We start from the raw sequence: 17,066 nt of genomic DNA, 5'->3' as shown, positions 1-17,066 counted from the left end.
CGTTTATCAAATTGTATCTTATATCTTGGGTATCCTAAGTTTTGGGCTAATATCCACTTATCAATGAATACATATTGTGTGAGTTCTTTTGTGATTGTTTCTTAACCAGCCTTCGCTAGCCTTCCCTGTGGGATGTGTGGGATGAAGAGAACTGTGCCGCTGAAGTGTGACCCAGGAAGCCTGACATCCAGTCCATGGGAGGCTCTCAAAAGCATGAAAACAAACTGGACCTTCAGCTGCTCCATCAGCTGCTCCTCAGCTTGTGAGAAATGTCTACACCAGAGCTTCTGTGGTTTTATTTTGACTTTGATGCTTTCGTTTAGCTAGAAGTTACCCAAAGATACTCCTGGGTAACAGAAGAAAATGATATATGTGCCTGTCTACTTGTTCTCAAAAAGGTGATAAAACAAAGATTTTTAAAAGTTACATATATGCAATATAATTATAGGCTGAGAACATCTAAACTCCAAATATCAGAAGTAAAAACAATACTAAATTCCACTTTCTAGTTTACTTATTACATCGTTTGTTAATGACTCACATAGTAAAAACAAACAATTGAAACCAACAAGATTGGACAAAGCACACAACTAGGAAAAATGAGAATGGAATAGAAGGAGTGAACAAGACAACCAGGCTAATGATGATGTGTCTCTGTGCATGTGGAGACAGACAGGAGGAGAGAAAAATGAAGTAGCATCAGGAAAAAAGTATTGTTAGTTCTGTTAATCTATGGCTAAAGACAAAAGGCTCCATAAAAATAAATTCTGGTGAGAAAATGAGATAGTAATTTCAAGATTATATATTCTAGGACAGAGAAATTTGTAAGAAAATTCTGGATGAGAGCAGAGTCTCTGCAGAGGGGAGCTTACCAACGTAGGTAGAATGTTGTCTATTCAACAGACAGAAACCAGGGTGTCAATATAAACCTGACTTTTACTGATCAGGGTGGAACAGATGTAGACTTTTAGAATCCATGAGGTTACTTACCTTCTGGTTCTTTCTCCTACAAGCCCTATAGTGTGCACACCTGGCAGCTAGTTTGGTTCCTAAACACCACTTTTCAACAAAAGGAAACAAGGTTTTTTGACATCAATGACTGAATCAGAGCCAGTCCCAGAACATGTACATAGGATTCCCAGGCATGAGCACCAGACAGTGGGGAAGAACTCCAGAAAGGGTTGGCACTCTGGACAAGAAGAAAACTCGAAGAGAAATCCCAGTGACCATCTCTGGATGATAACCAAACCAAATCAAACCAAACCACTGTAACAGGATAAACAATGGAACAAAACAAAACCCATATGACCACAGTGAAATAAATAAGTAATTGAATAAATATATTTAGGTGAACAAGTGAAAGAACCAAGTCCCATCATGCAGCAATTATTAATCCATGCTAAAATAAGTACATGTAAGTATGATGATGGAACATAATAAATAATAATATCATAACAAGAATAATAACCATCTCAAAGTATCCAAAAATCTACTTAATAATTATATAAAGGAACATGTAACTATACCTAGAAGAAATCTGATCCCTAGCAATTCAGAGTAACACTATTAGTCATGAAACAAACCAGCCCTGTGTATCTCGAAATATAATATTGTGAGAAAGATACATCCCTTCTGTGGTCTCCTACTAAAAATGCAAAGCCTGAACATATGACAATGTTAAACTGGATGACATTTAATAAAATAATTTTCTACTGCATTTTAAAACTATCAAGGTCATAAAAGACCAGACACATAAATCAGACTAAAAGTTGTTAGAGACTTGAGGAGACTAAAGAGACATGACAGATGCAGAGTGTGTTCTTGGTGAATGCAGATCAGAAAAGAGACTAGTGTGTCAACTGACAGTAGGTGACCTAGGTATCAGCGAGGAAGTGTGCTGAATATATGTGGTTGTGGTTGAGCCATTATTATTTGCAGGACTGCATTGAAAAATTACACAGAAATTTATATACACTTTATACAACTTTTTGTAAGTCTGAAATTACTTCAAAATACTTTAAACCCACAGCTGCTGTTGTTCTTCCTCAAACCCAACAATCATGAACTTCATGCTTTCTTCTCCTCCAGTTCTTCTCTGCATTCTACAGGAGAATACAAGACCAGTGTCTCATGCAGCATGGTAAGGAGGCCAGGACTACTGAAATGATACGATTAGAAAGCATCTGCACAGAAAAGAGGCAGCAGAGTCAACAGCGAGGGTAGCACAGAAGGAAGTCCTTGTGGGCTGCTCATCTATCATCTAGACTGAGATCTAGAACTGAGAAACTGAGCCCTGAAATCCAACCAAAAACTGGGAAAATGAACTAAATAGACAGCTCTCAAAAGAGAAAGTAGAAATCGACAATGTATATGTAGACAAATGATCAACGTCCTTATCCACCAGGTAAATTCAAATCAAAACCACATTGACATTCTATTCTACCCTGACCAAAATGGCTAAAATCAAGAAAATCAATGCTAGCAAGGATGTGAGGCAAAATAAAACCTTAACCATTTAGTGGTGGGAATGCTAAGTGGGCCGAGCACTAAGGAAATCAGCATAGAGATAGTGAATAAAGCTAGAAATGGGGCTACCATGTGATCCAGCCATACCTCTCCTGGATAAATAGCTGAGAGAGTGTACATCAACACACACAGAGAGATCCGACATCACAATGGTCAAGTAATGGGATAAGCCTACCTGTCCATCAAGATGAATAAATAATGGAAATGTGGAGGTTTATGAAGCCATAAAGAAGAATGAACTGAGGCAACAGATAAAAAGGGAGATCTATAGGTTAAACACAATAAGCCAGACCCTGAAAGATTCTCACATGTAGACCCAGATTTAAAAATGAACACAAGATCATTGGGAAGAGAAAGGTACCAGTGAGAATGGGGAAAGGGACAGGAGGCAATGGGAGGGTAAGACCAAACCTCTTATCAACGTGTTCGTGTGTCTTAATGAATCTCTCACTAAGGACAATGAACACAGTGGTGACATTTTAAAGGTACCGGGATATAGTCATCCACTATAGACAACTGAGCTGGCAGAGGGAGGGAGCCAGGGAATGGCATCCAGTAATATTTGATAACTCCAAGTCTATTTCTGGAAAGCAGACACTACTAACTAAGACACATGAAGCCTACAAACATTTTGTCTACGTGAAGATGCTCAAAAGAGCCTCCCTGCCTCACTATTGCTCCAGCCTGCAAGAAAATGCTGTTTAAGATGAAAGCAAACTGATGACTTGATTAAAGCATGTCGATGACTTGCTGGAACCCAGGCCTTAGCTTTTCCTCCTGTACTGTCCAGCAAGTTAAGTAGCCCACTTCCCCTCTAGTCCCAGGCCAAATTTGGAGCTTACCTCCCCACATCTAAGCACATTTCAAGGTTCCTTTTTATCCTTGCCCATCTCCACTGCTACAGCCAAGTTCAGAAAGCAGACTACTGCCTCAGTCTTCCCTCCCATGGTCAGACTGTTTCTCGGAACAGCAATCCGCTCATATACCTCCCTGGCACCATGTTCCCTGATCAGAACATAGCTGTCTCCCCAGTCTGCCCATTCCACGACATCTGCATCCAATGGTGTCTCCCTGTTTTCACATAACACACTGGCTCTGAAGAACTGTCAGAGGAGTCTTTCCTCACTGCACTGATGAATGGCTCTATGTGATCCATGAGATTTCTGCCATGTGTCAACTTCTGTCTCGGTGCCTTGCTTCCACATGGAAAGCAGCAAGCTAATCACAAGTCACCCTGAGGAAAGTGTGGTAAACTAACAAAGCCACATCAACACTTCAGGCCACTCTTTAAGATTCCTGGCACATCAATGTTCTCTGGTACAAAATCCCACACCAACAAGGACCATTACCTTGTCTGAAGTGAGAATATTGCAGGTTTTATGCAATTTAATCTTCACAATGACTATATTATTTCATTTTATAGATGAGAGACTTACTAACTTTTCCCAGTTCACAGCTATAGGGTGGTGAAACTAAGTTTGAATTCAGATTTCTGTGTGTGACAACTCATAGACTCCAGAAGCAAGTATCTTATCTATTTTTGTACCCAGAGTGCTTGCAGTTCATGGCGTATACTGTATGCCTGAAGAATCTCTGAGGAAAATTTCACATGTGCAACAATCTTTAACAGGCATGGGATTTCACAACATTTCATTTGAATGGCAGTTACCACACACAGCACTGCTTTGAGACATCATGAAATGACAAATAAATGCTTTGTTATCCTTCAAACTCCTGATTTCTTCCATCTACTAAAACCCACTGCATGTCAGGAGAAGAGGCTCGCTGGAGAACACGGCATGCAGGGCACCATGACCAGGTGCTGCTCCTGGGTCTGTGCATGTTCCCAGCACATGGAGCTTTGTGGCACATAGCCAAGAACCCAGACCTGGGACTGGGCAGGACTGAACTGAAGTTCCTGCCTCATCACTCACAAGCCAGTCATGACCTATCAACTAAATCAGGGAGGGTGCTAACCACTCTCTATGACAGTTTAAATATATACATAGTTCACAACTCAGTCTCCTCTTCTTCTGCAAATGACTCCCTAGCAGTGAGAGGAACAATATCTACAGGAAGAGCACCAAAGGGCTCACAATCAGAGACTGCAGAGATCTCTAAACAATTAACATGGATGTAATCTTGACTTTAATCATTGTGGGAAAATAGATCATTGAGTTCTCTTGAGGAATCCCAGCTCTCCTGCTCATGGAGGAATAAAAAGGCTGTGCCTTGCTTCCACATGGAAAGCAGCAAGCTAATCACAAGTCACCCTGAGGAAAGTGTGGTAAACTAACAAAGCCACATCAACACTTCAGGCCACTCTTTAAGGACATCTTCCCATCACCCTAAGTCAATCACCTACCTGCCTGCAGATAAGGGACAGGCAGCAAAGCCAAGAACAGCACACTCAAAGTTGCAGTTCTGCCTTGCCACCTGAAGCATGACCTTGGACAGGTTCTTAAAGATTTAATATTCATTTATTCAACAAATATTTACAGTGTCTTTCAGATCCCCGCTCTCATAGAATTTATATTCTAATGGAAAAAGAAAGACATCATATAACAAACAGGCAGAGATGGGGAAGAAGGAGTTTTCAGATAGTGGCAAGTGACTTAGAATTAAGACAGAGATAAAGCAGATTGTACTGGACTTTGAAGTCATTTTAGAAAGGTCACATCTGCACTAAATAAAACTGAGAGACTCAGGTCTTGATGTCCAGATATTTTCCTACAAAATAGCTACTGAGCAGGAAGTAAAGAAAGCCTCTGGCAGCTCCAGGATGGCAGGACATCACGGTATCCTGAGACACATTATCTCTGTACACTCACAGGCTCTATATCACACCATATCTGTATTTGGTTAAGCTGATCACATGTGGACTCTTAGCTCTGAAGACACTAATGCAACAAAACCTTTTTCCAAAGAACTACATATAGCTCTGCATATTGAATGTCTTTACTCTGAGAGGCAAAGTACATATTTTGCTAATACTTTGGCAAATGAAGGCCACTGATCCCTAACAGAAGGGCTAGCATGGACTTGCATTGCTTCAACCAAGCAGTCATAAGACTTATTAACAAGATTAGGTATTATCTTAAGCTATATCTCTTCAGCTATGCCTTGCACACCAAATTCAGATGTGCTGGAAAGTAAAAAGGCAAAGCTTTCAAGCTATATGTCTTCTTGTACATAAAAATTTGGGAAAATCTGAGGTGCTGAGGTATAGAAGTTTCAAAAGAAACATTAGTATTTTGACCCACATTTTTCATGCACCAGTTAACTAGAAAATTACAAAAGCTGAAAAACTCTGATAAACTGCACCAAAGGGATTAATGTAAAGCCCCCTCCCGTCCCTGTCATCGCACCCCACTCACCACGAAGGGGCGTATTTCTGGGGAGGAAATGAAAGCCTCTCAAAGTACTGAAAAATGAGGGTCTGTGAATTTTTAATTCTGTTAACTAATCATTAGAAAACGAAGAAGTTGCTGCCTCTCTGTGACAGTCAGGAGCAGGTGTCACAGACATGTTCAATCTTCCAGGTGCTGGCTAGTTTCCCAGCAACACAATGTAGGGCCACTACTTTGGGCACTTGCAGAATAATTAAATATTAAGCCCCTCCTTGATGTATGCAAAGTCTGTCTGAGAGGATCCCCAGCACAGTGCACGTGGCACCCACATTTTCCTTTTGTAACTCAACACTGCAATATCATTATCTAGTCTCATCTTCAGTCTGTAAGAATGGGCCTCTATCAGCAATGGTACTGACAGACATCTGAGGAAGAAAGAGGAGGTAAGGAAACTGTAACCAACAGGGGGAAATCCCGGTTCTTCTGGGACACATGAATGGTGAGGACCAAATGGCAGAGATGGTGAGCAGACCATTGTCCACCTTAGTTCAAGGTTCCATTTTATACACACAGTCTTTAAGACCTCAGACTTCCCCAGGGTTACAGATCTAGTAGCAGAAGACTGACAGAGACATTCAGTGCCCACAAGTGCCCTAATCTTTCCAATGTTCTACAGAAATACCACACATTCTTTGAAAATCAGGAACTGAAGTGATAATCTGAACCAGAGGTATATTAACACAACATTCCAGTGTTTCCATCCTGAAACCACTGCTTCATTTCCTAAGGACCAAAAAGTTGCTTCACCTAGAAGAAAATATTCCTCATCAGCTTCTCCTGTCCTCCCCAAAAGACCTGAATCCCACTGCCAGGCTGCCATGGAGAAGACGCACCACAGCGTTTCTTGGAGGATCTTAGGACAGCAGCATAGCGATGCCGGCATGCTGTGCTCATTTCTGCTACCAAATATTTAAGGAAGAACAGGGGCACTGCTCTTATCTAAGAGGGAAGTAGACACGGGAGAAACTAAGATGGAGAATGAGACTTGGGATCCCTTTCCCTTGTCACTCTGAGACTCCTGGGAGGATTTTCCAGAGAGTGTGGACATTTACTTCTTCACAGAGCAAACATTCCAATAACGCAGTTATGCATGGACTTGAAGAATGAGAGCAAACAGGTCACAGCCATAACATGGCCTCTTGCAAAGGAGAAGGTTTATTTCAGTTGTCATCTGTCATTGAGAGAAGCCAAGACAGAAGCTTCAAGAAGAAACCACTGAGAAACACTGGTTACTGGCCTGCTTTCTAGCTCACTCTCTTACAGCACAGATCTACATGCCTAGGGATAGTGCTGCCCGCAGTGGGCTGTGACCTTCCATAGCAATCACTGACCTTGACAATCCCTCAGCTGAGCTTCCTCAGATGATTTTAGCTTGTATAAAGTACAAAGGTAAAGCTAACTAGGATCTGTATCCTCCAGAGGAGCCAGGATACTATGAAGACAAGGTTTAAAAAGGAAGGAAGGAAGGAAAGAAGGGAGGGAGGGAAGGAAAAGGGAAGGAGAGGAGAGATGAAGATAATTAAAGAAGTTTTAACTTTGAGAATTTAAAGTTCAGTGATAAGAGAAGGTTCTAGAGAGGAGGGCTGCGGGAGCCTGGAAAGGCCTAGAGAAACTGAGACTTTTTGTCCCTAGTGGTAACAGAAAAGAGAAGAGCAGGCAAGGTGCAGAGGCAGAGCAGGAGAGCAAGACCTGGCTGACACCACCTTCATTTCCATCCACAGAGGCATTCCTCCTGGAAAGAGCGAGCCACCAGTCAATCAGCCCTGTCAGCAGTCCTAAAGACGGACATGAGAACATGATGGGCATGTGTTTGGTAAGCTCAGTCATGTTCAACCTAGCAGGAACGTTAGAAAAGACTTTATTGTCCATACTGCAAGCAGCTGACACTGTGAACACACCAGAAGCTCTTATTTGCTCATTGCCAAGGCAGCTCTTATTAGTAGCTGCCCTGAGTACCAATGATCTGAAGAACATGCAGACACTGCTTACCTGTCTCTGAGGCCATGCTGCTCGGAGGATGGCTTCCGTTCGGAAGAACATCAGGAGCTTGCCATCCTCCTCACTCAGGTGGAAGGACTGCCCCAAGAGCTGTAGCACCTGGATTCGAGGCCTCACAGGATATGTGTCCTCAGCACAGAAAGGCCGCAGCCACTGCAGCACATCTTCAGCAGACACCAGCTCCTCCCTGAAGAGTGGACAAAGTCGAAAGACAAGCTCTTGAGGCTTTGTGTGTCCCTTCTAGTAATCAAATGCCACCACTGACCTAAAGACTCGATAGATAACTTTGTTTCCTTAAAAGGAAAAGATTAAGTTTTCAAGTGACTCACAACAAACCATATGGATGATCTTAAAACTATGTCATATAAATGCAATCCTGCAGCGTTTTTTTTAAACAGAGCAACATAAAGATGACAAAGGCAACCACTAACTACCATGCTCTTAGCTAGTTTATTTCTTATGAAAATTTAACAAGTTGTAAAGCTTGTTTCTAACTGTTCATACTAACAGTGTCACTTACCTGTCTAGTAATTTTATATACTCAATCACTAGTTGGCAACAACTATGCAATCAAGACACCATAAATTACACTTGCTAGGAAAGAACTGGCTTCAGGGAAGTGGTAGAACCTCCATGTCATGGACAGCACTTTGATCCCATTGCCCCCACTTCATCACTCCCCACTGTGACCACAACTTCTACATGTGGTTACAAACCCACTCAATGCCATCTACAGATTAAATATGAGTCTCGGCTGCTCTCAGTCTACAAGGATACCATGAAGAGGACGTTCTGCACATCTCTCTACCCAATCTGATGCTCAGCTTTCCTGTAATCCCAGAAGGGCCACCCCAGTAAACTCAGTGATTCACCAACGTCAGTGCTCGCTGCTAAACTTCAGCCCATGGCAGCATCCCTTCCCTGAGGACCTGAATTATGCAGGTGCTTGTACAACCACATCCTTACAAAGCTCTAGTCATGAATCACTTAAATTGAGTCTCAGACCAAATCAGACATATGGCAAATCCTGCTCTAACAAGACCATAACATATCTAAACAAACAAACAAGCAAAACTCCTGAAGCTAAGTCCTGTATTGCCACTGAACGTGTGTCTCTGTGTCTACCATAGTATGCCTACCTGACCAATGCTGTTTTATAACAACTTACATTGAAAACAGAATTATTACTAGTACTTACAGGGAAAAAAAGTTATAAAATGTGAAGAACTAGCTTAAATGTTTCTAATTTACCAGTAGTTACTTTTCCTCCTCAATTCTCATTAGAAATGAGAAACAGTGGGGATGGGGAGAGGGCTCAGTAAGGAAAGTGCTTGCCAACAAGCATGAGTGACTGCTTTCAATCCCCAGAAACAGCATGGGAAAGCCAGGCATGGTGGCAGACAGGCACAGACAGGATTCCAGGGCTCTGCTAGCCAGTCCTTCTAGCCAAGTTGGCCATCTCCTGGTTCAGTGAAAGAGTGTCTCACAGACTAAAGTGGAGGGGCTAGAGAGTAGGCTCACTGGTTAAGACCTCTACCGAATCTTGCAGAGGACTTGAGTTTCATTTCCAGCACCAACATCTGGCACCTAAACACCAAATGTAACTCTAGTTCCTGGAGGCCAGGGTAGGGATAGGGGGTTGGGGTAATCTGCTGCCCTCTTGTGGCCTCTGAAGGCACTGCAGTACACCATACAAGTGATAAACAGACAAGCAGGCACATACATACATACACAACTAATAAATTAAGCTTCAAAATATTAAGGAGCAGAGTGAGAAGGATACCTGAAAAAACTTCTAGCTTTTACATATGTGCATTTTTACACATATGCATGCATACCTGTACATACAAGTGAAGACATATCTGTGTATATACACACTTGTACATACAAGAGAAGACATACTTACAACTATGTGTATGTGGAGGGAAAAATGTTTATGCAAAAAGATAGAATGCTCCCTATTCCCTGAATACTTTCTGTCTTTACAGTAGTACCAGCAAGATCATTTTCAGACCTCATCAGTTCTCAGCCCCATCTTTTCCTAACACTCTAAACCTAAAGCATGAATGTTATCACTTCCACTATAGGTAAAGGCCTTGAGAAAGTATCTGCTGGAATCTATGTAACCAAGACAACAAATGCACAGCGCCTTATACAGTGCGTGGCACAGAGAACGGACTTCTACCTACTGTCGCCATCAGTCATCTCCACAAGTATTACCACTGTCACAGCACTAGAGTTCTGGACTTGATGGCAAAGACATTAACATTTTACATAGTATCTTCTCTCAAGGAACTAATACAATGGCAAAGAAAAATCTATGAATTGACCTTTGTCTGTATTATTAATTCGATAAAATTGAGCAACTGTTTGGAGGAAGAGGTGTGGCATCGAAATAAGATGAAGGAGATTCAGGATGTATATAAGTGAAAATGTAGGAAAATGTAACTCCAGGAAAGGGAACAGGGAAAGGCAAAGATCTCAAAGGACATGGAAATTCAGTGAAACATTAAAGGCCCAGTGTAAAGAGAACAGAGGAAGAAGCTACAGTTTTCTCACTTCTGGAACCAAGACAATGAACATAGGCTGCAGAGACAGTAAGCCTGAGCCCTCTGAAAGTGCAGACTCAGAAGGTTCAAGTCCTTATTCAGGTCCTAGGCCTAATATTCTTCACAGAATTCTGAGTCTTGGTTTCCTTAGTTACCGATAGACATGGATAGCAATGCCTTCCTCACAGGGTTGTTTAGACGTAAGTATAAAAAAAAGTAGTAAATGCAATGTGGGCAACACACCTAGCACATGCCTAAATACTTAAAATAATGGCACCCACTGTCAGTAAAGTTTTTGGAGGGCATGGAGTAGGAAAGATGGTGGGTTCTGAAGCAGTGAGTCTTCAGTGCCACTTTAAAGATCAGAGAAGATATGTAGGCTGGGCAGCCACAGGTGAAGGCCTGCAGTGGTTTAAGTATCAACCTGGAGGAACAGAAACATTGATCTCAACCCCTACAAGGTTCAGGGAACATCATGAAAGGGGCAGAAAGAACGCAAGAGCCAGAGGATGAGGAAGAGCGCCTAGAGCTGTCCTATAGACATGGGCGTTGCATAGCTCAGCTCGCTGTAGCTGTAGTTTCCTGCACAAGACCAGCAAAAGATCAGGCCAACAGCAAGATCGCTCAATGCACCAACAGACAGCTCTAAATAGACCCAGTGCACTGAGATGGAAATGGGAAGGGACTCACACAATCAAAAGTGCATAAAGATGGGAGGAGAACTTGCTAGGGTTGGGGAAAAGTTAGAGGTAGATATGATCAAGATATATCATATAAATGTGTGAGTGTCAATAAATAAAAGAAAGATCTTTTTTTAAAAAAATCAGGAAGGCAGTCATTTGAAGGCCATTTCTGTCAACAAATCCAAACCAGGTTCTCAGAAGCTGGTATTTTATCCCTCCCACCGAAGTGTCAAGGTAAGGAGCATGAGCCCAGATGTCAGATAGCTGGAGTCAGGAAGCCCAAATGGAAGCCAGAGGAACAGTAATCCATCTCACTCTGGCCAACAAGAATCTGATGGTAACTTAGGCAGGTTTCTAGGAATGGTCACGATCACAACAAGTCTTGTCATGCATGATGTCATCATTCTAAGGTGTAGATAAGGAAGTAGTCATAGTAGGCAGTCAAGTCTAGCCTTCCTCACTACCTTGGGCCACCTGCTCCTTGCCTTGTCAATTTCTGTGGAATGTCACTGAGCCACTCTGGAGCATGTCACAGAACAACTTGGCAGCAACTCCAATTACTGATGAGATACAAAAAGACAATCATAACTCTTTCCAAATAATTGAGTTGGACTCTTGTTCCTTGAGTATATAATACAGTTAATAAAATCTGACAAAAAAAAAAAAAAAGCCGGGCGGTGGTGGCGCACGCCTTTAATCCCAGCACTCGGGAGGCAGAGGCAGGCGGATTTCTGAGTTCGAGGCCAGCCTGGTCTACAAAGTGAGTTCCAGGACAGCCAGGGCTACACAGAGAAACTCTGTCTCGAAAAACCAAAAAAATAAAATAAAATAAAATAAAATCTGACATTTTGGAGAGACACGTTCTAATTTTTAGTTGGTGTTTCAAATATACACAATCAAATTATGAGAACTTCCTAAAATGCAAACACTCTTCCAAAAGCACCATGTCCTGGACAAGCTTTACTGTACCTCTTCCTGAACACAGGATTCAGAACAAACATGCCAAAAGAAAAGAACACTTAGCAAGCAATGTCGAGGTATGAGCCAGACAGCCTCAAGACTGTTTTTAAAATCCACTGTCATGTGTAGCAATGGGGGATGGGGAACTGGGCAAGTCCCAGATCAGGAAAGTAAGCAGCTTCCAGGACCCAACAGGGATGAGATTAGCTGAAATGCCAAACAAAGGGGAGGAAGAACCTGTAGAGGCCACATCCAGAGGTTAGGCAAGGCCCCTGGTTGAGGGATGGGGCCACCCATTCATCTCCAAATTCTTAACCCAGAATTGTTCCTGTCTAGAGGAAATACGGGAACAAAGTGTGGATAAGAGACTGGAGGAAGGCCATCCATAGACTGCCCCACCTGGGGATCCATCCCATATACAACCACCAAGCCCAAACACTATTGCAGATGCCAACAAGTGCTTGCTGACAGGAACCTGATATAGCTGTCTCCTGAAAGTCTCTGACAGAGCCTGACAAACTCAGAGGCAAATGCTAGCAGTCAGCCATTGGACTGAGCATGGGGACACCAATGGAGGAGTTAGAGAAAGGACTGAAGGAGCTGAAGGGATTTGCAACACCATAGGAAGAACAACAATATCAACCAACCAGACCCCCTAGAACTCCCAGGGACCAAACCACCAACCAAGGAGTACACATGGAGGGACCCATGACTCCAGCCACATATGTAGCAGAGGATGGCCTTCTTTGGCATCAATGGGAGATGAGGCCCTTGGTCCTGTGAAGGCTCGATGCACCGGTGTAGGGGAATGCCAGGGCGGTGAGGTGGGAGTGGGTGGGTGGATAGGGGAGCATCTTCATAGAATCAGGGGAAGGAGGGATGGAATGGGGGTTTACCAAGAAAGGGGATAACATTTGAAACATAAATTAATAAAATAGCCAGTAAAAAAAAATCCACTGTCATTCTTATAGAACAGTACAGATGTGTATACCTACACAGAGAGAGAGAGAGAGAGAGAGAGAGAGAGAGAGAGAGAGAGAGAGAGAGAGAGAGAGAGAGAACGCACACGAAATAATGGTAAAAGAGGTGAGGTTCTTATTTCTTCCTATTTTTCTGTGGGTTGAAACATTTTCAGTATAAATAGGTGTGGTGAGGGGATCAGAACAGGCAGGGATACAAAGCATGATGTCAGTAATACTGAGGTCCAGAAGGAGAAGGAGAGAGAGTGATTCTATTTCTGCATTCTTTGACAAAAGAAAGGAGGTTTAATGAGAAAAATAAGGAAGAGCAAATCATTTCCAAACATATTTACCTCATTATAAAAATGATTAGTAAAAGTTATTAAATAGCTAAAAGGAAAATATAAACAACAGGCAATTGCTTCTATGCCCCACTCCTATAATTAGGATGGTGGAAGAAGGTATTATACTATAAAGATTTGATCTGGTACTTTATTTAAAAACAATCAAGCTAATAGGGACACACAGACACTCACATCTTCAGCTCTGGCCCAGAAGATAAGGAGTCATCAGGGGACATACATCTACTTCTACTAACAGAAAAGAGCAGCAGCAGCAGCAGCAGCAGCAGCATGCTAACTGAGTAATTATGTGGGGATGTGAGACTCCAGGGTGGAGTGAGTGCTCCATGGGAAGACATCCATGCAAGTAAAAAGAATGGAATGGGATAGCAACCACAAAGTAATTGAATCAAGACAAGGTTTTTAGACTATAAAAGAAATACTCTTTGGAAAAGTGGTTTTCAGCTTCTTAATGACACATGTCTTAGTTAGGGTCACTGTTGCTGCGATGAAACACCATGTCCAAAAGAAACTTGGGAAACAAAGGGTTTATTTGCCTTATATTTTCACATCATAGCCCATCATTGAAAGAAGTTGGGGCAGAAACTTGAAAAGGGCAAAAACCTGGAGGTCAAAGCTAATGCAGAGGCCATAGAGGGGTGCTGATTACTGGCTTGCTATCTGAGGCTTGCTCAGCAAGCTTTCTTATAGACCATGTCTACCAATCCAGTAATGGCACCACTCACATGGCCTGGGCCCTCCCACATCAATAACTAATTAAGAAAGTGTCCTACAGGCTTGCCTACAGTCCAGTTTGTCTTGTCTGTCTTTCTTTCTTTCTTTCTTTCTTTCTTTCTTTCTTTCTTTCTTTCTTTCCTTCTTTCTTTTCTTTCTTTCTTTCTTTCTCTTTTCTTCCTTCCTTCCTTCCTTCCTTCCTTCCTTCCTTCCTTCCTTCCTTTTCTTTCTTTCTTTCTTTCTCTTTCTCTTTCTCTTTCTCTTTTTCTTTCTTTCACATTCCATATTCATCATCTCTGAATGAACACAGACCCAGGAGTCCTCTGCTGTATGTGTGTTGGTGGCCTCATATCAGCTGGTGTATGTTGCCTGTTTGGTGGTCCAGTGTTTGAGAGATCTCAGGGGTCCAGACTAATTGAGACTGCTGGTCCTCCTACAGGGTTGCCTAAAGAGGAATTTTTATTGAAGTTTCCTACTCTGAGATAACTTTAGATTGTGTCAAGTTGACATAAAATTATCCAGCATAACATATACATATAAAATTAGCCATATTTAAATTTAAGTAGTTAAAGAATACTGAATACGGTATCAAAATATTTTTAAATGATATAATAATCAAAACATTTATTCTTGTTTGAGGATGCGGAAAAGAAAACTATTCAAATATGTAAAATATAAGAACTTTCATATTTCTTATGAATATAAATATTATAGAACTTGAACTCCTGAAGAGAACCAAAGATGCTTTCCCCAATTCTTTATACTGAAGGCCAGCAGGCAACCCAAATGATGTAGAATTAGCTTGCATTCCAATGCTTCCAAATAAAATTCTCTCTCTCTCTCTCTCTCTCTCTCTCTCTCTCTCTCTCTCTCTCTCAGGAGCGTGCACGCACACATGCACATATGTATGGACATTAGAACAGTCCCTTTCTGCATCTTTAAAAACTAGATGGCACTCATATCCAGAGAGCAGTTGGTTACCCCGTAAGAGTCACAGCATTATTGAGCCAAAGGGCATATCTTGCCTGGCAGGCTCGCAGCTGAGTAAAGTCAGTGGCACCTTTTCTTCCCGAAGAACTTGCATGGTACATTTCAGTACCATGAAGACTAGGCAATACAGAGCCAATTTGGTTCCAGCTCCATTTATCTCACTTATAATTAAGGTATGTGGGATCTTAGCAATAGGTCTCATTAACTAGTTCTACCTAATGAACAAGGTGCATGACAATAACTTATATTGTTTGAGATCTTCTGGGGCTTCCCTTATCAAAACTTGTAAGTATCCAACACATGCAGTATATGTCTTTCTGTGCCCATGTAGTCTCACTCACCATATTTCTTTCAGTTTTATCCACTTATCTGAAAATTACATAATTTCACTTTTTTATATCTGAATAAACTTCCACTGCACATATGTACAGTATTTTCACTATCCATTCATCTGTCACTAGACATGTAGGCTTTTAAAATTTCCTAGCTATTGTGACAACAGCAGCAAGAAATGTGGAAGAGTGTGACTCGCATAAAGTCCATGGGGCATATGCTCATGAGGGGCCTCACTAGACTTCCTGATAGCTTCTACTCTTAGCTCTTTGGGGGATCTGCAAAGTTCCAAACTGTCGACAAGAGTCAACACCCATGGGGGTAACAGTGACTGAACAGTAGTCCCCTTTCCCTCACTTCCTTGCTAGCACTTACTGTCAATTGATTTATTGATGAGTGTGAGATGGAATCTCTTACATTCTTAAGTGTCAGCCATTCAAATCACTTTGGGGCATTCTCTGTAGCTCATTTTTTGTTTGGGTTGTTTTCTTGCTTTGTTTTGGGGACTCTGTTTATCTTAGATGTCAATCCCCAGGCAGAGGGAGGACCTGGGAAGCTTCCCCCATTCTACCCTCTGCCTCTTCACTCAGACCAGAGTTTCATAAGCTGTACAGAAGCTTTACAGTTTCATGAGCTCCTATTTGCCAGTTGCTGGCCTAGTTTCCTGAGAGGACAGAGTCCTGCTTTAAAAGCCTTCACCTATGCCTGTATCTTAACGAGTACCTCCTACTGTTTTCTCTAGCAGTTTCAGGTTTATGGTAATAAGAACCTTATTGGCAGCCCATGGCTAAAAGGCCTTGGTCTCTAGATCTTAACTCTTGTTTAGCTTATCCTGGTACCAAGGTGCCTTCTAAATACTTGTATATTTGTCATATACCCATGAACAGGTGCAATTCTTAGTTTTGACCAGAGAAGCTTATCTGTGCAAAAGGTGACAAATTTACAGATATATGGCTATTCAAGGTGCTAAATTAGAATGACAATTAGTGCTCTGCCCTCATCAGGATATTGATACAATTTCCTTTAAGTCTCACAGTGTATTCACAAAGAGAGGTAGGAAAGAAAGGAAGAGCCAAAGACTAGGAGAAGAGCTCAAATGCCACCTTCTGGGAATGACTGAACAAATGATCATGATCTCACAGTGGCTATGGCTGCTTACCTTGGGCCTGCCAAATCATGGATCAGGGAGGGACTAATGGGGCCCTACTTGCCTGCTGAACTACTGACTACTGATGGATTCTGGATGAGGGAAGGCATTTTCCTCTATGTCCCCACTCATGAGACTCCCAGGCTCCAGTGCCTAGTTCCAAATCTATGATCACAAAGGCACTGGTTTAACTTCTTAATCACAAAAGACATGATTCTGGGGTAAATGATTTGTATAAGGGAGGACACATTGAAGAGGTTAGGTAGTTCAGAAAGGGAGTGTGTGCGTAACAGTAATCAAACACATGTCTCTCTCTCTCTCTCTCTCTCTCTCTCTCTCTCTCTCTCTCTCTCTCTCTGTATGTGTGTCTGTCTGTCTGTCTACATATATAGTCCTTTATTACATAGTGCAAATCTTTTTTTTTTTTTTTTTTTT

General features: G+C 41.9%; 1 protein-coding gene across 4 annotated transcripts in view; it reads right to left on the bottom strand.

Moving 5' to 3' along the window:
• Nbas (neuroblastoma amplified sequence) overlaps nucleotides 1-17,066 on the bottom strand; it is a 295,155-nt gene that overhangs the window by 32,599 nt on the left and 245,490 nt on the right. For all 4 annotated transcript variants that reach the window (XM_021178926.1, XM_029484416.1, XM_021178925.2 and 1 more), the window contains exon 48: nucleotides 7,926-8,121. In XM_021178926.1, coding sequence (XP_021034585.1) covers nucleotides 7,926-8,121 — 196 coding nt within the window. The remainder of the gene's footprint in view (nucleotides 1-7,925; nucleotides 8,122-17,066) is intronic.

Source organism: Mus caroli, chromosome 12 (genome assembly GCF_900094665.2).
Source record: "Mus caroli chromosome 12, CAROLI_EIJ_v1.1, whole genome shotgun sequence".
In the NCBI taxonomy this organism is placed as follows: Eukaryota; Metazoa; Chordata; class Mammalia; order Rodentia; family Muridae; genus Mus; species Mus caroli.
The sequence above is the reverse complement of the archived record's forward strand: the minus strand, read 5'-3'. Positions and strand labels throughout refer to the sequence as shown.